Here is a 26,105-nt window from a genome sequence, read left to right on the forward strand (position 1 = left end):
CAAATCGGACCTGTCCCTGGCATGTTTGAAGTGAAACCCTTCATTAACTCTACAGTCCATTTGTTCTGGTTCTGACGGACACAGGAAACTTCACAACCATATCACTTATCAAACAAGCAGAAAAGTTGAAAAAATAAAATTTATGAAGTCGTTAAAAGTAATTGGCAGGGTTTTTGACATTGACAAGTTCCTTCCTTGTTTAATTTAAAGCAAACGAATATTAAGAAGTTGAATTTCTTAACAATCATATTTGAATCGTGAAGGGGCTGACTTTCACCACAGAGGTACCTACATAAATTAAATTCTTGATATTAGATAAGTGCTATAGAATTAATATATACTTAAGCTATATGATCTGTGCTTAAGCTAAGACAAAAGAAAACACACCTACATTATAGATTGCTATAAATTGTTGGAACACTTTTTAAACGTTGATTATTATATTTATAAACGATGACATTCAATCCAACTAAGTACAATAAATTTTCGTTTACGCTGTAAGGATATATTTTTTTAAATTAATATACCAGTACCTATATTATAAATACTTGTTAAGAAGTTAACCCAATATGGGATCAAAGTAATAACAGCAAACGTGAATCAATTCTAGGAAAATCGTTCTCAACTAAGTCTTCTTCTTATCGTGGGGGTTGTGCGGTGGAATACCAGCCTCATCAGCTCGCCTCTCCGTGTGGTTGATGAGGCTCAATTAAGTTAAACGCTTTTTAGGTAAATAAACTTACACGTGTCAGTGAGAAACCACAAATACAACATAACTTTAAGTATTAAATTACATTTCCTAGAGCAAATAAGACTAAAAGGAAAATCAAGTGTTATTGCCTATTACAGCAACCCTCATTTCGATAATGGGATTGCAATATGTACGCGCGGACAGTGACCGAGTCACACATCCAACAAATTTTGACGATAACGGTACTATTAAATTCCCATTTAACACGACGAAGTCAACTCAATGTTTACTCGCTTTATCACCAGTCAATGAAATTACGGACCTTTAAACTTTATTGATGCAATTACCTCAACGCTTATGAATGAAAATTAATAGCAGCAAAATTGTCACTGACCTAAGGGCCTAAATGTCACAGGTTATTTACAAACCCTTTTATGAATACTTTTCAAACGCCGCTACTTTTTACGCACAATTTTTATTCGTTCATATTTCATTGCTTTTTCTTGCTCTGAAAATGTTTTCCGTTTTATTTTGAACTACCTAATGGCGCTACGTTATTGCTGATCAAATACGTCTGAAATCTACCGCAGGGATAAAAATGTTTTAATTTATACTCCACCATAACCCATAAAATTCGAACAAAATTACGCCAGTTTTACGAATGGATACTGTTAAAAAATATGAAGATTAAGAATATGAAGGTTTGGCAAGTCCGATTTTTTACAAAAGCGGTCTGACCTTCCAACCCGCAAAGGGATAACTCGCCCAATATTGGTTAGGTCACATACTTACCAAAATATGTGTTTTAATTATGATAATAACCGCGTAAACTTAAAACAATGTAGGTCACATACCTTTGAAACGCATTTCTGGGGTATAAGGGTTTTCTCACGATGTTTTATTTTCACTGAGCGTGTGATAATAATCATTTATGATCCAAAATCGAAATTCATTCGTTTTGGTCTGTGGGAAGCACAGCATTTCGACCATTTCGAACCTGCGACCTCAAAGCGAGACGAGTGAGTGTAGTTACAAAATACCAGCTCTTAAAAATTACATCATTAAATAATTTACTATCGTAAAAAAGTAGGGGTGTGAGTGCTTCCAAAATCTACGTACCTCTTCAGACATGAAGTCAAGCATGTCATGAAAACTCCTGGGCACAGGCAGGCCGCAGGCTCCTCTCGTAGCCACGTACGAGCCCAGGCCGTGGTCGCGCCCACGTTGGATGTCTGTGGCGCGCAGATCGCCGCCGAATGTGTTGTTGCGTCTGGTGAAATGGTATTGCGATTATCATAAACATTCCTTTTCAATTCTACTAAGTCAAATAACGTCATAAAATATTGGCTTTTGATATTATAAAATCATAATTTCCTAGCGTTATCCAGTTTTCACGGGGTCCGTTTACTTAACCTGAAGATTAGACAGGTCTGGATTTTTATAGAAGCGACTGCCTGTCTGACCTTCTAACACGCGAAAGGAAAACCAGCAGGTTAGGTCACACATCTCTGAACCTCGGGAATGTGGGTAATGATATGATGTTTTGATTAACAAGTTTAACACAAAACTGTGTGACTGAAACGGTGACTTTACTCTCTTGGCGACAATATAATATAGTGAGACGCTGACAAATGGGACGACATAATGGTCTCATCTATTCTGTCACAAGAAAGTGGAACTGTTCAATGACGACAAAAATGTTTTCCATTTTCAAGACCAATTGAATTGAATTCCTATCTAAGAGCTTCACGAAATGCGGTAGCGGCTTGTATTTTGCAACATTTTTATTCATCTGTCTCGTATAAGTATAATTATTGGGATCATGTGACTGGTAGACACCTTTTTTAACATAAAAATAGCAATAATTTTCATAATACAATTTGACAAACGTATCAACGATAGTAATATAACTTACACAAGCACCCTTTATGTAATTGGATTTAAATTTCATAATTTTATTTAAAGTATTAGAAGTTTCCTTTTTAAAAAGTACTTCAAAGTTCAACGTCTACACGTTACATCCGTTTTTTTTTTGATTAGCTTACGCAATTAAGCTACCCACAGAATTCCCCGAAATTATTGTTTATTATTAAAGGTCACGTGCACAAACATAGCGTAATAAAATTATTATTTTCTTGAAATATCCAAGTCAACCTGCTTCATGACAAATATTGTTTGCGATTTTATTTGATAAACATTCCTACGTCAAAATATGGGTGAGTACTTCCTCGACCTTTAACACGTTAAAGCTGTATTATTATTAAGTATACAAAAAGATATATGGTCCACTTATAAGACATTTTATTAGAGAATTGATATCATACTAGAAAAAACCGCATTCTAATCCTTGAAGTACTTTTTGAGATTAACCTACATGGAATAGACTTTCTGTTATACTAATTGATAATTTTTCGTATACAAACTCATAATTAGGCATGGAATAAGAAGAATAAGAATCTTTTAAATCATTCTTATAATAATAAGAATCATTATAATAATAAGACATATAAGACATAATAATAACATATCATTATAATAATAATTTATATTTTTAGTGAGACGGTAGTTTTTTCTTCTATTGAGTCTCCAAGGCGTCGAGGTATCTTTGATGTACAATGTACTCATATTCAACAAGTTTAATGAAACATTTATAGGTGCTCTAAAAGTAAATAAATAATTGACAATCGCAGCCAGTTGAAAACTAGAAAGAATTATTCGTAGCGGAAAACTGATAAAAGGGTGAATATCAAAATGTGTCAAGTTTGGTGGCGACTGACATATAATTTTTTCGTGAAAAATTGGGGAAATTGGGAAAATTGGGAATTGAAAAATTCCTTTTTCATGTCGGAACCGAGGATCCTTTTAGATCTTTTTCATGTCGGAACCCAATTTTTCACGAAAAAATAATATGAAAATTCGCCACCAAACTTAAAATTTTGAGATTCACCCAAAACCTTGTTGGATTGCGGATTGTTCTGTAAAAAAGAATAAAAAAAAAACATTTTCACGAATATCAAGTGCATGAAAGTTTTATTTAAAATGGAAATGGTATAGATTTTATTGCTCTTGATATATTTTTAACTTGGCCAGAATATTGTTCCACTGAACACTTGATGTATCAGATATGCCGAAAGTATGTCTGATACATCAAGTGTTATAATGCCGAAAGTATGCCTCATCATCTCCAGCATTATCCTGTTTTTCACATGGTCCGCTTATCTATCCTGAAGATTTTACAGAAGCGACTGCCTGTCTGACCGTCCAACCCGCGAAGGGAAAACCAGCCCAATACAGGTATAGACCTCCACATACCACAAGTCACATACCTCCGAAAATGCATTTCTCGGGAATGTAGGTTTCCTTACGATGTTTTCCTTCACAGCTGAGCAAACACATTCGAAAACAAATTCGACAATCATTGGTTTAGGCCTGTGCTGGATTCGAACCTGCGACCTCAAAATGAGAGGTAAGCGTTCTCTACCACTGCTCAAAGTATGCCCATTTACCTAAAATAATTATCATTAGACTATCGGCAACTATAGTTCAACTGATACTTATTGACCACATCTAAATTAACAGAAAAAATATATATTTCCTAAGTATTGTATTTTAATTTTAAGTTTTGATTTTAATAATTTTTAACTTTATTTCATTATTCATTGTTAGGTCACATACCTCCGAAAATGCATTTCTCGGGAATGTGGGTTTCCTTACGATGTTTTCCTTCACAGCTGAGCAAACACATTCGAAAACAAATTCGACAATCATTGGTTTAGGCCTGTGCTGGATTCGAACCTGCGACCTCAAAATGAGAGGTAAGCGTTCTCTACCACTGCTCAAAGTATGCCCATTTACCTAAAATAATTATCATTAGACTATCGGCAACTATAGTTTCAACTGATACTTATTGACCACATCTAAATTAACAGAAAAAATATATATTTCCTAAGTATTATATTTTAATTTTAAGTTTTGATTTTAATAATTTTTAACTTTATTTCATTATTATTATTATTATTTTTCATTGTAATAACTTATAATTTTAAACGGACATAATTATATCTTACAATATGGGTACCTACCTGAAATAAATGCATTTTTTATTGTCATCGTGAATCATTATTTTAGTTACAATACCTCTTATAAGCGCTATTATTTTAATAGTTCACTTAGTATTTAGTTAGGATGAGACCAATAATTGAATATAGTCGTATAATAATCTGTAGAGGCCCAAACTAAACCAATCATTGTAATAATTTATGACCTACCAAACTGCAGGGGTCTATTAACTAAACAGGGACCTAACGTCTACGTTGTTAGCACCGTAAACATAGACACAAACGTAAATTCTACGAGCAACGCCGTTAGCACGCAATTTTGCAGCTCACTGATATCCTTTGAGCAGCTATTGCAGTCGCAAAAACTAAATATTGCCAGTAATTAACCTTTAAAGTTTACTGAGAAAATGTCCTTCGTTTAACTTCTTTTATCCCCTAATAGATTTCATGAAAGTTTATTTTCTAAGCTTTCAAGTCGATAAATTAAAAGAATTAGAAGTTATTAATTGACGTAGATTGAATTACTGTAACTAGTTACATAAGGTTTCGAATTGTCTTTACGACAATGAACATGAATAAAGTCTTCTTCTTATCGTGTGAGTCGACATACCAACCTCATCAACCCTGGTATCAGGGTTATTATTGAGCCGCCATAGGCGCGAGACGTGACTCATTTAACGACTACGTACTTACATCAGTAAGTAGTAACCGGAACTAACGGTAATTTTTAATAATTAATTTAGGGTAATTTTTTTTAACGTGCCTTCCGAAGCACGGATCATCTGACTTTCGGGCAATCAGGTGATCAGCCTGTAATGTCCTAATCAAACTGGGGATCACAAAGGCGTGTGTGGGCGGACCGCTGGGAGTCGCCATTGATGGCGCGATGGTTGCGACTACACGCACACATACCTCCTCCCGCTAGACGACTCTAATTTGCATAATTTGATTTCATAAATATATATTAGTCTACTAACATTAGGATTAAGTACTATGTTACTAACATCTATGGACAATAATCTGAAAATAAAGATTTTGAATTTTGAATTTGAATTTGAAAGTGACTTTTGTAACCCGTTTCCTCCGGGATTCGAACCCGCGGCTTCCACATCGTGAGCCCAACGCTCAACCACTGGCCCATGGAGGCCATTAGATAAAGTGAAAAACTTTTACAAGAGGCAGACTGAATATCGTCAGCGCCTCTCTGGTGTTATGATGATTATTGTAACTAAACTAAAAAAGTAAGACTTTCTTTTTACTTAAGTAAATAAATACTAGATACTTTAATTACTAAGCATAGAAAAGTTCAAGACAGCTTAACTATAGACAGAAATTCGACAATAATTTTCGAGAGTTTTATGAGTTTATTTAGTAATCTATCCCTAGAGTTTGATTCAGAACAAGCAATATTAGCATATTGCTTTCAAACTCTGAGTTAATGTCTATAAACCGTATACGGGGTTCCAGGAACAACAGCTTAATACGTATATACTGTGGTATATTGTATTTAAGTTCAAGACGGGAGAGAATAATTCAAGAATAATAATAACAGGATGTTGGGAAGGCAGACTGATAGCGTAAACGAACGACCTTATAAGTTGTATATGCATGACCTAAAATATTTTAGATCGAAAACATTTGAGGAATTTGTTTATTGATAAACTGGAAGCGAATTAAAATTATAGAAAACGTTCAGCTGGTTATCTTCCGGGTATAAAAAGAAAAATAAAAAAAAATATTCATATGTTGGCAGCCACAGTACAGACTTAAGCGGTGCTGGGTGTGTCAGTGTCGTATAAAAGGACATACTGTTTTTTTTTTTGGTTTGTCTAGCAGGGCTAACATACGCAACGTGATAAAATTATTGATCGATTCAATACATTTTATCAAAATCGATGTTTGTTTTTTCCCCTAACATGCGTGCCACATGATTTTGTTTGTATTTCGACAGAACAACATGACTTATTTGGGTTCACATATCAGCACCAATCGACGTAACGACATAATTAATCAAAATTTTATCACGTTGCGCGTGTTAGCCCTAATGGTCGACTTTATATTGAGCGATTGATTAATCAGCCGTCACCATAATGGTGCAAATTATCTTGTAATAACTAACTTGTAACTTTGCGCATCAAATTATTACGGTCGTGAGTTGTGTTAGTTTAAGTACGTATGTAAATACGCCTAAAACATCTAAGTCGTGGGCGTCTGTTTACATCCATCAGATAAATAAATAAATAAATGTAAGCTTCGTGCAACCTCTCTGAATACTGTAAAGCTTCTCAAGGCACTTTATTGTGCTCGATTTCCTACAAGGCATATTTTTGAATTTTCAATTTTATGCTCTTGTAGACTTAGTTCAGTTCGAGGTAAAATACAACATCAAACAGAGTTTTCTGTTTGATGTTGTATTTTACCTCGAACTGGGCTTAGGGAGGTATTATTTAGCCAGACAAATAAAGGAGCGATTGGATTTCTTACTTAAGTTATAATAAGAACAACATCAATGACGCGTGTTTATGGCGCATACAACCGATATTTAGGAATAATAGAGAGTCGTGAAACATTAGTACGTACAAAACACGGTGAGCATCTCTTGTAGCTATTTTTAACGTAAACGGTCGATTATGTTTCCGAAAAAAGGGAGATACAGCCCGTGCCTTGATTTTAGCCCTTGGGGGCTAAAATGGCCACATCAAAGCAATTCATCTAAGAAATCAATATTGCTATTTGACATTTATTAGCATTGCGCTCTTAGTTTTATATGCGCAAATGTCAAATAGCAAAATTAGTTTCAAAGAAGAATTACTTCGATGTGGCCATTTTAACCTCCCTTGTCATCCAAAGACAAAACAAGATCAGTTTACAATAATGTCAGTTAGGGGTCGTCCTTTCATCACGAGAGGATTTTAGTAATTTTTTTCGCCGCCATCTCTCGCTGGTAGTTATTGGATACTTCGTAAGGTTTTAGACTAACCAGTCATGTTCCTCGTTCTTGGGCAATGCATTGCGCGTCAATGTAGTCTGTGTACAACAGGGTTTATTAAAACATTAAACATAGCGTGGTCTACTTACTCAATTATTTAAAGAATTTTCGTGAGGTACATATTAATCTAATAAGGTAAAACTTGAAAATAATCTTGTTACTTACTTTCAAGACTTTGCAGATCCGATAAAGCACGCATAGTCACTACATAATGAGTCATGGATAAAGTACTTAAGTACTTTAAATTTTGGCGAAGACCCCTTAAATCATAATTTAGAATACGGCCTCCGTGGTCCAGTGGTTTGAGCGTTGGGCTCACGATCCGAAGGTCTCGAGTTCAAATCCCGGTGGGGACATATCACAAAAATCACTTTGTGATCCCTAGTTTGGTTAGGACATTACAGGCTGATCACCTGATTGTCCGAAAGTAAGATGATCCGTGCTTCGGAAGGCACGTTAAGCTGTTGGTCCCAGTTACTACTTACTGATAAGTAGTCGTTACATTAGCCATGTCAGGGGTCTTTGGCGGCTCAATAGTAACCCTCACACCAGGGTTGATGGGATTGGTAATCCACCTCACAACCCACACGATAGAAGAAGATAATTTAGACGTGTACCGTGAGTGAACTTTTATTACTAATAGTCTTACTTGAACAAGAACTGCGTAATCTCGCTGTCCCAGAACTGATCGCTGAAGTCCTGCTGCTGCGTGGTCAGTCCTCGAGTGAGGTCGTCAAAAGCATTGCCGATCTCCAGCAGGAGAGGCCTGTTGAACCAATCACTCATGCGGACTGCGCCCACTAGCTCACGCTTCTCGGAGATCAATCTGGAATGAAGAAGAAGAATTTCGAAGATGGTTATGAGTATGAAATCATCATCTTCCTAGCGTAACCCCGCTTTCACAGCGCCGGCTTAGCTAACTTTACAGAACCAACTGCGATATCGTTTCAAAAAATAATGATAGGTGTCTTCTGACCTAACGGATGGTAACCTGTTTTGTGTAAGTGATATATTTTATTATAAGCTAACATAAGTCAGAACGTGGTCAGAACAAATCGAGTAATTTTCTTACTTGAGTGATGAGTGTAAATCACGCGTAATGTTCTAATCCCAAACCACTGAATTTGTTTCCAGATAACAAAATCTTCTATGGAATTTTCTTTACCTACCCCTATTATATGGAAGCCTAGCAGAGTTTTTCTTTATCACAGATCATGTATGAAATGAAAAAAGTATCGATTATTAAAAATCATACAAGTTTTTTTCCCGAAATGTGTCTTTCATAATTTTCCTTTATTTGTAATGTGACTTATTGTAGATTTACCCCAAATGGCATTTATTACTTGGCCGAACAAATGGGGAGCGCTAAGGGCTCGCACCCGGTACAAAATTTAAGACAACAGGCCTGAGGGTGCCCAGTTGAGCGCGAACCTCGGCGATATATAAATAGCGATAAGCGCTGAATGAGAGAAATTTTCGACTACGCCGACGGGGTTGTTATCAGTTCTGAAGAACCCTGATACCCAAACACTTCAGTGTTTGTTGTTGCGAGCTGATTTGCCACCTCTATGGCTAAAATAATCAGATTGTTGGTCAGAAATTACCAGTCAGTAGTGTTCATTGATTTATTTTTGTGGGTTAACAAACAATTATAAGTACATGATTTATGTTAACAATAGATGTAGGATGAGTGTTACATAGGCAATGAAGAAATATTGCAAACATCATACGAGTATTATGGGACTTAGAAACTGACATCAGTAGACATTGATATAAGACTCGAGTATTCAGTCTACAAATAGAAAACTCAATGTCAGAATAGTGTCGTTCCAACAACGTTGAGGGGTTATTAATAGATTTTCATAGGAAATAACAATGTCGCTCACATGCCAAGTCCAAATATTTGATAACGATATTCACAATCATGTCAAAGTAGGTACGTATTTGGAATGGAGACGTAATAATAATAATAATAAAACACTTTATTGCACACAAATTCACAAAACATTTACAGGACGATAGACGACGATGGACGATTAGACGTACCTAATAGATAAAATATAAGTTAAAACATGGTTATTTCTATTTGAATTATGGAAATTTATCGAATAAAGAAGACTCTTATTCGATTAAAAATTGAGACAAAGCTTGAGGATGCCCAAGTGATAGCAAATCTAGGTCGACGCGGACGATCTCTAGGACTAGAGTAATGCATCGTATTCTATATTAGGACACGAAGGAAACGATTATTATTTCTTTACCTTCGTTTCTTTTAAACGTTTTATAATTTTCTACGTTTTCCTCCTTTAAAACAACCGTCCGCCATTTCCCTGTCATTCCGCAATTCTCTCTTCTCTCTCGCTCACTCGTCGCTCTCTCTTTCACACACCTTTGCGTTACGTTTCATTCAGCCTACCATTCCTACACTTTTTATGAAATTAGAAAAACTAAACTTACTGCAAATATCCTCGGATGAGGGTGTGAAAATGTCTGAAGGCAGCAGTGGCGTGCTCATCGAGGATGGTGGGGTCCACGTTGGGGTTGTAATCGTTGATGTATCCGCGCGCGCCAGGGTAAATCAGCTTGTTCTTCATCATGTTGTCTATGCCTGTTACCACAAACATTATTATACTTATTAAAAAAGTAAAATATTCATTATTAGAGGACGCCACAGTAACAACCTCCGTGGTTTAGTGGATAGAGCGTTAGGCCCACGATATGGAGATCCTTTGTTTGGTACAGACTTTTCAGGCTGAATCACCTGATTGTCCAAAAAATTAAGATGATTCCGTGCTTCGGAGTACACATTTAAAAACACCTCCACCAACCTGCGGCGGAGCAGCGTGGTGGAGTATGCTCCATACGCCTTCCGGTTGATTAAGGTGAGGCCTGTGCCCACCAGTGGGACGTATGTAGACGGTTTATGTATGCTATGTTTTAAAGATGTTTATTTTAAAAATTAACCTCTTATTTCATTACTAAGTTAAGAAGGAACTTATTTAATAAAAAAAATACTTAAGACTAGTTCGGTGTGCCGAATTTTAAACAACCCATCAGCTTACCTAATATTTCTTAAGCCGCTTAATATTTCTTAAACCACTTATTTCTACAGCCGCGCCTAAGTGAAAAACTTAAATAGCCCATAAAAATTAAAAGATAATAAGATCCGAGTGAAAATAGACATTAAAATTACGGACGACTATTAATAGCCCAAAAGAAACTGAAGTCATGAATATTAATCAAATGAATCCCAAAACACATTATTCTACCTGTCTGAACCCATGTGAAGTTGACGCTTGACTCGTTAACAGTATGAAATATCCTTATTGTTTAATCTTTTGTGCCTGAATGTGTTTGACAATACATATAGGATGAATTTTAGCTCATTTTGTGAGTAAACTGATTCAGATTATTTATATCGTTGAACGTCATAAAAGTCTCATTGTTGGTAATTATTTGCCTCTGTGTTCAGTGAGTTTTACATTTTTGTTTTATATTTCCGACGACCCGATTACTTCCCGACGACTCGATTACTCTAGCCATAGATGCGGCCAATCAGCTCGCGACACCAAACACTTCAGGACCCCGATACCAACCCCACCGGCGCGGCGTGAATGAATAGGATCTCATTCTTCATGATGTGGTAATAGGTAGACAACTCTACCACCAAACCAGAAATTGATAAAAATCAGCATAACGGAAGTTTTAGCAATTTCTAATAACACACTATAATAATATATTCCTGGACATTCTCGTGACTTCGTGCAACACGCTAGATCGGCTAATAGGTATGCTGTGCATAAGTACTATTACTGGTAATTAGATCGAAAAGCCCAGCACAATAGCATAATGAGCCGTATAGGGTCATTCTTCCTTTCTTCCCGAGTGGGCTTAAAAGCGACAATTACGGCTAATGATTACGCCTTCAATTAAACTTTGGACATTAAGCAGGATAGAGTTAACGGTCTATCGAGCCTTTTGTTTGGGTTTTCAAACCATTTTTTATTTTTTGTCTCTTTCGTGCAATGGAAGAAGTAAGCGCTCCAAGGGTACGTAAGAAATTCTAACGAACCATTAATAGCTTAGCTAGCTTAGCGTTAAGTACTCCATGTCGGCAGTATTTCGAGTATTACAGGAAAGAGCATTTTTTTTTTATCTTTCGAAGTTTTTATGAATTCTAATAAAAGCACTTCGGGAACATTCGGTAGGTACCTACACAATTTACAGACATACTTTGTTGTTTCATAAAAGACATCTATAGGACTTAGACCAGTATATATTTTCAATGCAATTCCTAATCCAGTACAATTTTCCCCTCTTTATTGTACAATAAAAGGTCGATACCCTTATTAAAGCATATGGATGCGACCTCGATGAGCCCTAGCATTTTTGTAACTCCGATCTACCCCGACTTCTACCTTGTATTAAGGATCTCTCGATTCCCATTTCTGTAAATTTATTTAAAGAACATCTCTTAATATCTAACTGTCTAGGGACTGACAGTTTTCCGCCCACTCAATGTGTGATAATGTAGATATATTTAGTTGTATTCTTTTCCCGCAGGTTGATAACCTGGACTGGGCATTTATTCCATTCTATATATAACGTTTGTAAAAGCAATATACGCTGTCATGAGTACTTATTAGTTACTAACGACCATTTACGTTTGTTTACTGTCTGTGGGTTATCAATTGTAATGACACACAATATATTTAAATTCCAAACTTCACAAGTGTGCACTGTTGCAATTTATCTATGTAGCCGCAAATAGACGCTATAAATCACTCTTGAGTCCCGTCTTACAATTCAATGTTAGGGAATATGTCGAAGACTTTGGACGTCTACATTTAATGTATTTAATGGAATTACTTTTAGAATGTTTTTTTATTGGAACACCAGGCTACTGTGATTGGCTGAAATGTAAACGCTGACCTGCTAACATTTTCTCTTTAAATTAAATGTTTATAGCTCTCGTAAAACTGGTTAAAATTTCCATAACAATTGAGGGTCGAATAATAGGATTGGGGAGCGTCAATTAATTTACCTCTGAGTTTAAGTATTGGAAAAAGCTCATTTAAAAGATTAGAAATTGGAATGACGATTCCAATTTTCCCTTTTGCCAAACTACGCAAGTAATTTAATTACCATGACAACATAATCTTAAAAATTGTCACAGATTATGTCGCATAGCCTGCAAGTCCTGATTAGGGGTTCTCCCACTCTCTACTCTATGGTATTATCATCATCATCATCAGCCCATTAACGTCCCCACTGCTGGGGCACGGGCCTTCCCTATGGATGGGTAGGGAGATCGGGCATTAAACCATCACGCGGGCCCAGTGCGGATTGATGGTTATTAACGACTGCTAATGCAGCCGGGACCAACGGCTTAACGTGCCTTCGACGTAACGAAGCTTGAGATGAAAACTTTTTTTTGTGGTCACCCATCCTATGACCGGCCTTTGCGAAAGTTGCTTAACTTCAACAATCGCAGACCGAGCGCGTTTACCGCTGCTCTACCGAGCTCCTCAATCCTATGGTATTATAACTATATGTTTATCTAATATTAATCACTATAGTTATTACTGTTAGGTACCTATAATAATATTTTATGTTTTTGTTAGTTAATATACACGCTATCTGCCCTCTCCTCGTCAATCTATCACTCTCTCAACCCTACTCGTAAACATTTCTATAAGAAATAAGTTACGCCTTTTGTCTCTCTTCCTGTTATGAAATAAAGTTACCTATTAACAGTGAAAATAACTGTCAAAAACTATAATTAAAATTTAAATATATAATTAAAATTATAATAAAATCAGTCAAAAGGCCCTGGAAAAAATGGTGCCCATAACCCTGGCCGAAGTATATCGAGGGCTTCGACCATGCAGCGAATGCTATTTACCGCCTGGTAGTTGCGGCTTCCGAATACATTCCGCTTAGGGACGGTACTGAAAGGTATCGGCGTCCGAAGGACGTAATATACGATCCGGACAATCCGATTACTCTGACCAATTAGCTCGCGACAACAAACACATCAGAACCCCGATACCGACCCCGCCGTCGTGGTCGACGATTTCCCTCATTCAACGCTTATCACTATCGACCTACCAGGGTCGATTACGATTAATTCTTTCAAATATTTTCCTCTCAGACGACGCTCTGAGCCGAGGTTCGCACCCAACTGGGCACCCTCAAGCCTGTTGTCCTGCTCGCCATTTGTCCGGCCAAGTGGTTAATGCCATTGCGGCTAATCTACAATGTCAAAAAAAACTATCTACGTGCGTAGACTCGTACGGCTATTTGTCGAAGATATAAAATTCGCGGCGCGTGGCGCTATTGCCTTGCCGGGCTTTCTACATTTAACTATTAACATACATACATACATAAACTCACGCCTATTTCCCACCGGGGTAAGCAGAGACTATAGAATTCCATTTGCTTCGATCCTGACACACTTCTCTTGCTTCCTCCACATTCATCAATCGCTTCATACACGCACGCCGGTTCAGAGTAGATCGTATTGAACCTTTTCTAAGGACATCCCAACTAAAACTATTAAATACTTCTATAAATGAGTTTAAGCAGCTTACCGAGGAAGATGGGGAGGTATTCATAGTAGTTGATGTGCTGGATCTCGGCGATGTGGATACGCCTGGCTTCCTGGAAGATGGTTTCGTCGTTCCAGTGAGGGTTCAGCTTCGCCAGGGTGTCTGCGATGCGGTTGTGTTCACGGAGGAGGATGACTTGTAGCACCGTCAGTTGCGGGTTTTGATTCGCTCTGATGTCACCTGTCAAGTAGGAAGATATTAATAAAAACGAAAACAATAAAAAATATAGTTTATTGGCAACAGTTACAGTAAAAAATAATATTTATATTTAATAATAATAACTGGAATTAATTATTAACTCCACAGACAGCCTCGGTGGTCTAGTGGTTAGAGCGTTGGGCTCACGATCTGGAGGTCCGGGTTCGATTCCCGATTGGGACATCGTCGAAATCACTTTGTGAGACTGTCCTTTGTTTGGCAAGGACATTGCAGGCTTGAATCACTTGATTGTATGAAGAAGTAAAATGATTCCATGTTTCGGAGAACACGTGAAGCCGTTGGTCCGCCCCGGATAATTACCCGAAAAAACACCTCCACTAACCCGCAGTGGAGCAGCGTGGTGGATTATGCTCCATACCTCCGCCGTTTGTTGAGGAGAGGCTTGGGCCCAGCAATGAGACGTACATAGTTTGTTTATGATTATGGTGAAATTAATAACTGGAACAATGCATGGGCCACTGACATCCAAACTATGTGGAAAACTTGTGACTTGGAAGGCAGGGTACTGTCGTACAATAATACTCACAATATGTATAATATAAGATTCTTCATTAGTTCTATCCTACGACCCTATAGCCATAATGGGTGAGAAGATAAAGCTATCGTAAGAAACTCCTTAATAAAAGGGCAGATATAGAGCTTATTGTGCCACTTGCGATAGTATTAATATTAACTTAATTATTTTCAACGTCACAAGTTATCTTTGTTTGAAAACTACTTAGGCGAAAATTGGTATTATAGGGAGTTATGTTTAAGTATTCAAATACCTACTTCAAGGGAACTAGATCTGTTCTAGATAAGCGGTACTAGTTAATATTACAATATTCTCCACGGGAAACCAATTACGCAGAATTACATAATAAAAAAAAAATCAGTGAATGAATTAATGTAAAAGCACTAAGGTTACTTACTTACTAATAAATAAACTCTTTGAAAAGTTAAGTAAGTTGCTTCATAGTAGAATGTTTGGAGTAGTAAAGTAGAGTAACTTCAGTTATAGTGACGTCAACGGGGGCGCAGATACCAAGAGGGGTAAAATATTCAAATTCTTAATTCTGAATTCAGAGACTGGGCTCTTAAAAAAGAGTTTTCACAGTTTAACTAGGTAATAACAGCCTTTTTTCATTTTTTCTTACCTTATCACTTGTCTGAAGCATGATCACGGCATAAAGCACACTTCACATGAAATGTTCGTGGCCATGAAAGCTGATTGAATTTTCTACTTCCTACTACTTTTAAACCTAATAACATCGCAACTTCCCACATACCACGTTCGTAGACTTGCTGCTTGAGGATACCAAGTTTCAAGTTTCGTTTATATACATCTTGACTAGAGTACAGTATTATTATATTTCACTTCTAGTAAGTAATGTGGTTCTACTCTACTATAGAGAGCCACTTAAGGCGCCTTTAGCAGCAGCTCTGCAACAAGGCGACTAATTTGAAATAACTGGCACCGAAGTGCAATTCCGTTTGATGTGGCGAACAAAATTACATCATCACAGAGTCCGCTCACCTAACCTGAAAATTTGACAGGTCCGGTTTTTACAGAAGCAACTACCTGTCTGACCTTCCAACCCGCGAAAGGAAAACCAGCTTAATACAGGTTTGGATGGTCACGTACCTCCGAAAATGCATTTCTCCGGAATGTGGGTTTCCCTCACGATGTTTTCCTTCACCGCTGAGCACGTGCTAAACATTTATGATCAAAACATGAATTGGAAAACAAATTCGACCATCATTGGTTAAGACCTGTGCTGGATTCGAACCTGCGACCTCAAAGTGAGAGGCAAGCGTTCTACTAATTGGGTAACCAGGGCTCAAGTCAATGCGAGGAAAATTACATAATTAAAGGAAATGAAAACAAAAACGGTAACAACAGCTCTACTACTGCTCTCTCTCTAATTCGAAAATTTGAAAACGGAATTATCAAATGGACGACCACAAATCATTTGGTAATTCAAATGTCTTTAGCTAGAAATGACATGAATTATTAATCCCTGGCGAACGCAAACGGATCTATTCGCACCCGCCATGCAAATGCTCTGACCAATCGAGTATACATCTGTCTAATAATAGGTATACTATAACGTTGTTGTGATGTAGAGCTTCGAATGGAGTTCGATAACTAAACAAGAACATGGCAAAGCCTTGCAACTGGATTACGTAGAACATTCCCCAAACAATGATTAAAGATCAATACATATAGCACACAGGCGGAAGCGGAACAGATCCGGTCCTGATATTTTATGTTACGTTAACGCATTCACACAGAAATTCGTCCCGGTTTCATACAAGCCGCTACTCCGCTGCCCGCAACCCATTCCGATATTGACCCGCCGAGGTTGACGACTTCCTTCGTTTACCACTTATCGCTATCGGCCCACTACGGTCAATTATTTCAAACAATAATCTCAGACGATGCCATGACCGCAGGTTAGCGCCCAACTGGCCACTCGTCAGGCCAGTTGTTTTAAATTTGGTAACGGGTGAGAGCCCTCAGCGCTCTCCATTTGTCCGGCCAAGTAGTGAATGCCATCTCCGGCGAATCTACAATAAGTCATATCAAACAAAATAATCGCAACGCTTGCCTTACTGTATCTGTGCGCATTTACCATTATCAAGACTCGCTGGCACGTTATGAGTTAATTAAAATATTCCGTTGTTTTGACGCCCCCGTTTGAAAAACCAGACAGTGGCGTTTGTGAATTCTGGGATAGGAATATAACAAGTATTTGTAAAAACGACATCATTATAAAATAAACACCCACGCCGTACGTATTATTCTAGAATGCCTACATAATTATATTTTATAATTAGTTGAATTTATTTTATGACGACGGGTGTTTTTGGGACAAAAGACATCCTTTCACCCTTCTTCAAGTGCTAAATAAAACTTGCTTTCGAAAGATTAACAAACAGATAGACACAGTTCCCCAATAAAAGTTATAGTATGTTCACTTACCAGCTAAATAGCAAGGTTCATTGGGTGACTGGGCAGATTCGCAAGTGAGGGTGATGTTAGGGTCTTGTGGGGGCCACTCCCGCCCTCCTCTGAGAATGGTGAGCATACGACCCCCAGTTCCGGCCCTGATTGGAGCGGCTTGACCCTGACTGCTGCCATACACCAGCGATAGATCCATGTACGCCGTCACAACTGATAACTGTACAAAAAACAAATAACAACTGATATAACCAACAAAAAACTAACGACTATTTTGGCACGTAACAAAATTTATTATACAGAAAGGCAGCCAAACAATAATCTCCGACGAGAATCAAATTTTATGGCCTTTGTGTATCATATTGCGGCGAAAATAAAAGTTTTAAAGCCTTCATTACGGTCTATTGTAAGAACTTTTTGTCTGTTTACCACCTACCTGATGTGTACCTGCTTCACTATCACTGCTGACATAACAATTAATACAAAATAGAACTAAAAATAACAAAATGAAGAACGTTTAATACACAAGAAACAAAATATTCCTTATCATTTGCAATGTCAAATTAGGGAGAAATTATTCATGAGAAAATTTCCTCTGTTTCGTGGTAAATTAAGCGATTTGTTTTGTGATTTTGTAGGTGGGTCGAATGAACCCGAAATGTGTTTGATAATTATGAGATATTTGCTTTAATAATTTAATCACCCTAATATCTGGATGGCTATTATGGGCGTGATCTTAGGTATATAGGTAGGCATTAAAAAAAAACGAAAAAAAGTAATTGTAAGTAATCAAGATAATAAAACGATTCATCTGACGTGCCATCTAAGTTCATGCATAATTCATAAATCTACAGAGACGTAGTGTTTTAAAATGAAAAACAAAACTGTTAAATATCCTTTGTTATAAAAACAGTCTAGTGGCTTATGTTACTAATCAATGGATTAATTAATGTTGATTATAAACAGGTAAGTAAAGGTAAATTCTAAAATTAAACACATCGTAAGAAAACAACACAATTAAAAAAAATAAACAGTAAAGTCTACATTATTATAAAAAGATAATTAAATCAAATTCATTGAATCGCATAGACAGTATCACTATCTATTATAAGCTTAATTAGTACACCTACCTTCTTTTATCAAATGTTTCTCAAAATAAATATTCAAGAGACAATATTATACAGAATGTTACTGACAACGTAAAGAAAAGTTTGAGGGATGATTCAGACTGTAATATCAGGTGGAATTTTCCGTCGCTGAAGTATGGAACTGAAAATAATTTAAAAAACACTAAAAATTTCATGAATTTTACGACGGTAAATTCCACTTGATCAATTCCAATAGTCCCAATAACACCAATACGTACTTGTACGGTTACCTGTACGTACTTATACGGGGCGTAAGTGACACCGTAACGAATACTAAGGGGGATGATTCTCCTCATGATTCTGAGTTAAAATCATGTGAAATTTCGGTACTATTTCACAAACACAGTATAGTAAAGATGTCCTGTAACTAAACTCCCCGCTACAGATTATTAAATGCGCTCACCATTTGTACCGCCAAGCAGTACTTAAATGCCATCCTGAGGCAAACCTATAGTGATACATCAAGAAAAGACGTCTTGTAACTAATACACGGTACGGTCACGAGCATCAATATGCATGTACACTTTGGTACCATGTCACATGATGTATTTTGTCAAATTGCACTGTAAGTCTCACTAAATGTCAAATATGTTAGTGCGACAGAGTCCTAAAGTGAGTACCTATATTGCTCATTACTGTACTTACCGGCTGCGCAGGCGAGCCAAGAGGAGTGCACCTCCTGTCCATTGTAGTTGTAGTCCTAACGAAGTTCATGCACTGAGTCCCCTGGGGCCCGTGGATGGGGTCGTTAGGGGGGATTAGGATCGGAGCACACTGCGGGTTGGTGTTCGTGTCTGGAGCTAACTGACCGTTCGCGTCACAGCAGGTGATCGGGTCAGCGTCTGATTGAAGAAAGACAGTGTGATGAGGAGAATATTAGGTGTCTAAAGACGAAAAAAAACATTGCCTGATATTCCTACTTATGAAGAAATGGTAAAAAATAAGCTACACTTTAGATATATCACCGTATTTTTTTATCGTATTGCATCGAGCCAACATCATTTTAAAATAAAACGGTTTAGGTTATTTAGTTTAGAAAAAAATGAGTAGAACAAAAACATAACACTTTACCAAACGTTGACTATTGGTACTTAGGTATCTACCGCAAGTTACCAAGCTACAAGCTAAACGTTTTCCATATACATTTAGATGTATTTTATTTAGAGACATTTAGCGGATACTAAAACCCATACATATTAAGTACCTACGCATATTGTAAATTAACGTTATATGACATTGGCCTCGATTCACTTCGATTCGATTCGAAAGATAAGCGAACCTTGTGAAGAACGCGATAATGCTAGAGAGAAAGATTATGAATTGCGACATACAGGGTGTTAGTTGTTGGCAACCCAACAAATTTACTTTTTTATATTATTTTAATATGGCAATAATTGTCTCTCTCTCTCTGCTACGAACCATTAGAACAACGACATTGTGCTCCTCTATTTAATTATAATAAATATTAATTAACAGTAATAACCAGTGCGTGTTATTCAAGTAGTGCATTAGTGGACCCACAACAGTGCGACAATCAAATTAATACAAGTTCGGTGCACCTAGTACCGTACATATGGTCCTTCGAAGAAACAGCGGCCTGTGAGTGGTGAAGCAGCGATCTGCGCGAAGCGACAACGCACGCACTTTTTGGTGTATTACTGCGAGTGAGGCGATTTTTCAAGCACAATAGCAAGAGCGAAGAAAGAAGATTGGAGGTTTGGAGTGCGAAACATTCAAAAATTATCATTCCTCTCCCGAAAATAATTTTACAAAGCTATCAAGAATTAAGGTTAGATGAAAAAAGAAGCCATTGGCCCATTCAAATTTCGCCGCGAGAAGTGCCACGCCCACGAACGAGCTCTACGACCAATCACGGAGCGTTACATCACACTGCAGTTGGTACTACTGGATTCCCGCCACGTCACATCGCATCGTGCGTCCGAGTTCCAGTCGAAAATTTTCACTGACGCCATTTTGAATCGTATTGTTTACAATAATCACATACATTTCGATTGAAATTTTAATTTTCTAATATTATTTTGTTAAGTTCTAATTTAAAATACGTAGTTACCATTAGTATTAAGTTTAATAAGTGTAACAAACCATGGCAGAAGCTGATAAGATGTGTGATAGCGAAAAAAGTGGAAATTACATATTGCAACGTGGTTATCTAAAAGCCACGATTACACGTTTATATAAAGACGTGCAAGATGGAAACTTAGGTGAGTGGACAACTGCAATGTTACATTTAAAAAGGGAGCGTTGTATAAAGGCCTTCGAAAAGTACGAAGAATATAATACCAGAATTTTGTGTGAAAAAGGTACCGACGAGGAGAATGTAGGGGAGTGTGAGACAAAGTATTTCACTATTATTTCTTGTTTAGAAAGCGAGCTAAGTAGACGATCTACCACGAATCACGTGTCACACCCTCCTACACCAACTCAGAGGCATGCGAAGCTGCCAATTATTGAAATTATGCCTTTTCACGGTAAATATTCCGAGTACACGACATTTCGCGAAATGTTTAGGTCTCTCATTGAAAATGATCCCACGTTAGGTGACGTAGAAAAACTACATTATTTACGCTCATTTCTAAAAGGTGAATCATTCGATATTGTAAAAAATCTACCCTTGATAGGCGCTAGCTTCACAGAAGCTGTCAAATTGCTCGACGAGCGATATAATAACAAATATAAGATTGTAAATGAACACATCTCCCATTTACTTGATTTATCAATCATCACGAAGCCTTCACCTGCGAACATTAGGCAGTTTGTATCGTCAATAAAACAAACGTTAGCTGCTCTAAAAAATCTAGGTGCGAAAGTAGATGAGTGGAACCCGATTTTAATGTGCATTTTCACACGCAAAATAGATACCCAGTCGTCTCATGCCTATCAACTGGAACGGGACGCGAAGGAGGACCCAACGGTGACTCAATTTCTGGGCTTCTTGGAAAAGCGTGCATTAGCTATGGAGAATGCAGGCTCCCCATCAACTACAACAAAGGCGATCAACGCGGTGACGAGGGAGAAGCGAGGATGCATTTACTGTAAGTCTGAAGAACATAAACTTTATACTTGCAAAATATATAAATTACTGCCTTCAGCAGACAGAATAACTTTTGCTCAGAAAGCCAAGCTGTGCAACACTTGCCTGAACTTGCATACTGGTAAATGTAAATTTCATTTCCGATGCAGTGTATGTAAAAAGGCCCATCACACACTGCTGCATCGAGACGAGGACAAAAAGGAGCCAGTAATTATGATGTCAGGCACTAATTCAAATGTTTTGATTCCCACAGCTCGAGTAAAATTATATGCACGAGACGGCCGAGAAGTCCATATAAAGGCCATTTTGGATTCTGCTTCTCAGGCCTCATTAATTACAATCAAGGCTATTGAAGTCCTGGGTCTGACACCTACCGAAGACTCCACTAATATTATAGGTGTCACGAATAATAAAAATAAGATAAAGTACTCTGTCTCCCTTGACATTCATTCATTAAAAACGCCATACACGACTTCCATTAACTGTCATGTAGTCGACACCATAACATGCCAATTACCACAGACCAGGATTGAACCATCAACTATTGATATTCCCCCATACCTCCAGCTGGCCGATGATGAATATTATAAACCATCTGACATACATATGTTAATAGGGGCGGACGTGTTTTTCCAGGTGCTGCTTCCGGCGGAGGTGAGCAGCGAGACGCCGAGCTTTGCTGCCTGCGCTCACTGCGCGGCCCCGCCGCCGCGCACGCAGTCAGCGCGTCTCCTGCCGCCGTCGTCTGAGCAGACCAGCGCGTCGCAGCCAAGCCAGAGGGAGGAGGGCGTACCTTGTATACTTAATACACAATTTGGTCATATTATTGGAGGCTGTTTGCCTCACCAATCTGAGGTAACGAATGTTGTTTCACTTTTATGCACAAAATGTTCTTCTGATGTAGAGACATCTATCGCAAGGTTTTGGGATAGCGAAAAAGTGCCAGAGATCTTTACTGAAACACAATCTGAGCATGATATGGTAGAAAAGCATTTTCAAAAAACTGTAAAATTGGAGAATGATAGGTTTACAGTAGATTTACCTTTGAAAGTGCCGATACATGACATTAATGCGACTCTAGGGGATTCCTTTGATTTGGCGCTATACCGATTTTTAAATCTTGAAAAGAAGCTTCATAAAAATATTAATTTGTTGACAGAGTAGGGGAAGGGGGCCTAAAGCGAGCACCCAGCCTAAAGCGAGCACCGATCGTAAAACTTACCTATAGAAACTTACCGCGGCCCGCGTCCCAGTGGCGTTATCCCCCTCCCCGCACCAGTGCGCGGCAGTCGTGATTTCACAGTGACGTGAATAACACAGGTTGTTCGCGCCAAAAACGATTTTCGTCATTTTTATGCAAATAAACGAAGGTATGTAAATTGTGTTTTGTTTAATAATTAGTGAGGAACGTCATTATTAAGATGTGCATAGTATTTTGTGTCTATCTCACTCTGGCTTAACCATATTTGCATGAACATATTATGATGAATTTTAGGTTATGCTTTATTAGAATACGAGATTGACGCTAAAGGCAAAGCGAGCAGGGCAAAGCGAGCATGCCCGCTATGCCCGCCTGTAGTCATATTAAATATTGAATGAAAAGTAACCTAAAAATTATTAAATTACTTACCTATTTTTTGTTGTTGTTGTGTTTTAATAGCATGTGTTTTGCGTCTTTTTAGATGGTGAATAAATATAAACGCAAAACACAGCAATGTTCTTGGACTGAATGCACAATGCAGAAAGCAATACAGGAGGTGGTAGAAATGAATAAGGCTATAAAAACTACAGCTACAAAGTATGATATCCCGCGAGCTACTTTACAGCGACACCTGAAAACAGATTCTTGCAAGAAAAAGTTACGAAGGTTTACCACAGTTTTCAGCGCAGAACAAGAGCTTGAATTGTTAAATTACGTATTTGAAATGGACAGTGTGTTTTATGGTTTATCGAAAGAAGAATTTATTTTTCACTTAATAAAGTGCACATATGAGTCCCTCTTTTGTGTTTTTATAAAGTTATTCCCTAGTGTTTCATGATATAATAAAAAAATGATGTATGCTCACTTTACCCACTGGGTGCCCGTTTTGCCCATAAGCCCGTGCCCACTTTAGGCCACCCCTCGGGCAAAGCGGGCATTTGTAAGGGTTTCACATTTGGTTTCCTGTTTTAGTATTTTCAAAGCATAAGAAAAATTTTAATATAAACTATCAAACTACAATAAATTTAACACCTGTTAGCAATAACATTAGCTTAAAAGTATCATTTTGTTACCATTTTGCTCTTATTTTATCTTACGGTGCCCGCTTTAGGCCCCCTTCCCCTACCAAAACTTCATCCACCAATATGTGGAATTGGGCCATGCACATTTTGTGGATTTTAAATCATTAAAATTTAACACAGATCCAATTTACTTCCTCCCCCACCACGCGGTAATCAATGAAAGTAGTAAAACAACACGAACTCGCGTTGTATTCGATGGATCTATGAAAACGAAAAAGAAGGTTTCTCTCAATGATATCTTACTCAATGGTGGGGTGGTACAGAGGGATCTTTTTGAAATAATTTTATTATACAGAATTGGAGATTTTACGTTCAACACGGATATCAAAAAGATGTTTAGAAACATTCTAGTCAACCCTGAGCATGCATCATTGCAGAACATCTTATGGCGTGATCAACCTAATCAGCCTATTAACATTATTCGGCTAGATACCGTTACATACGGCCTAAAAACCTCGAGTTACCTCGCCACACGATGTCTGCTTGAACTAGCGAACTTGCACGAAACCAGCTTTCCTTTAGCTTCATTTATCATTAAAAACTGTGTGTATGTTGATGACATTTTGTATTCAAGTTCAAATTTATCCATTTTATTGGAAGCGAAGGCACAGCTTGCAGGTTTGCTTGGTTTGGGTGGCTTCGAAATGCATAAATGGTCGTCTAATTGCGAAACTATTTTGGCTGACATACCCATGGAAAAAAGACAGGTAGATATGATCGAACTGCAAAAAGAAAATTATAGTATAAAAGCTTTAGGTTTGACAATTGACTCTAAAAAAGATTGTTTCATCATAAAATCTCCCGAAAGCCTGTCTCGAGCGGTAACAAAGCGACAAATTCTAAGTCACATTGCTAGCTTTTATGACCCACTAGGTTTCATTTCACCTATCATTGTTAGGGGGAAGGCGATTATGCAAAAGTTGTGGTGCGAGAAAATAGGTTGGGATTCCGACCCACCGCAACAGCTAAAGGGTGAGTGGGCTGACTTTGCAAGCAGCTTAGCCGCTATGAAACCAATTCTTTTAGACAGGAACATACAGGTGCCGAGCGACGCAAAAGCCGTGCAACTCGTTGGCTTTGCCGACGCTTCAAGCAGCACAGGCTACGGTGCCTGCTTATACTTACGAGTAGAAGACAAATCAGGTAATGTTACCATGTCCTTACTCTGTTCGAAGTCCAGAATAAACCCACGCACGAAGTCACTAACAATCCCACGTCTTGAGCTTAATGCTAACTTGTTATTAGCACGACTTGCACGTAAAGTGTATGATACACTGCAAATAAAACTCAAAATTGATGACGTTTATTTATTTTCTGACTCACAGATAGCTTTGTCGTGGATTTATACAAATGTAATAAAATTACAAGCTTATATATCGAACAGGGTAAGAGTCATTCAACAGTTGACCAAGAGATGGCGCTGGGGCTACGTCGACACACACGAGAATCCCGCAGATTACATCAGCCGAGGTCTGGACCCGCGAGAACTTCCTTCCTGCAGTATGTGGTGGGACGGGCCAGATTTTCTGAAACAAAGGGAGTACATATTTAATGCTAATATACCTAAAAATACGGAGAACTTACCTGAGTTGTGTGACGTCGACCGCGAAGCTCCTCCGCGCGGCAACGACGATGCTCTTACCGCCCCCTCCGCCGACGTGGTCCTCTGCACCCTGAAAGAAAAACAAATTTTTCAGTTAGTAGAAAAATATTCAGATTTGAATAAAATGACGCGAGTTTTAGCATACGTCATACGCTTCTGTAACAATTGCAAGCCAGGTAATATTAAATCTCGATCGAAACACATATCGAGCGACGAATTAAGGCAAGCGCTAGGTATATTGATTAGGCACGAACAAGAATATTATTGTAAGGACGAGATACGTGCACTGCATAAAGGTGAGAACGTCAAAGGCTCTCTGAAACCTCTACACCCCTTTATTGACGATACAGGCTTGTTACGTGTAGGAGGAAGGCTTCATAACTCTGCAGTACCTTACAACCAAAAACATCCTATTATATTGCCCAAAAGTTCTAAAATAACCAACCTTATAATATACCATGAGCATCTTAGAATGCTTCACGCTGGCCCTAAGCTATTGTTATCACA

At 37.9% G+C, this 26,105-nt stretch overlaps 1 protein-coding gene across 3 annotated transcripts in view; it reads right to left on the bottom strand.

Moving 5' to 3' along the window:
* LOC126370463 (peroxidase) overlaps positions 1 to 26,105 on the bottom strand; it is a 141,953-nt gene that overhangs the window by 16,385 nt on the left and 99,463 nt on the right. For all 3 annotated transcript variants that reach the window (XM_050015332.1, XM_050015330.1, XM_050015331.1), the window contains 6 exons: positions 19,306 to 19,502; positions 17,534 to 17,732; positions 14,332 to 14,529; positions 10,196 to 10,346; positions 8,388 to 8,564; positions 1,811 to 1,961 (listed from right to left, as the gene is read on the bottom strand). In XM_050015332.1, the coding sequence (XP_049871289.1) occupies positions 1,811 to 1,961; positions 8,388 to 8,564; positions 10,196 to 10,346; positions 14,332 to 14,529; positions 17,534 to 17,732; positions 19,306 to 19,502 (1,073 nt within the window). The remainder of the gene's footprint in view (positions 1 to 1,810; positions 1,962 to 8,387; positions 8,565 to 10,195; positions 10,347 to 14,331; positions 14,530 to 17,533; positions 17,733 to 19,305; positions 19,503 to 26,105) is intronic.

This window comes from Pectinophora gossypiella, chromosome 10 (genome assembly GCF_024362695.1).
Source record: "Pectinophora gossypiella chromosome 10, ilPecGoss1.1, whole genome shotgun sequence".
Classification (NCBI taxonomy): Eukaryota; Metazoa; Arthropoda; class Insecta; order Lepidoptera; family Gelechiidae; genus Pectinophora; species Pectinophora gossypiella.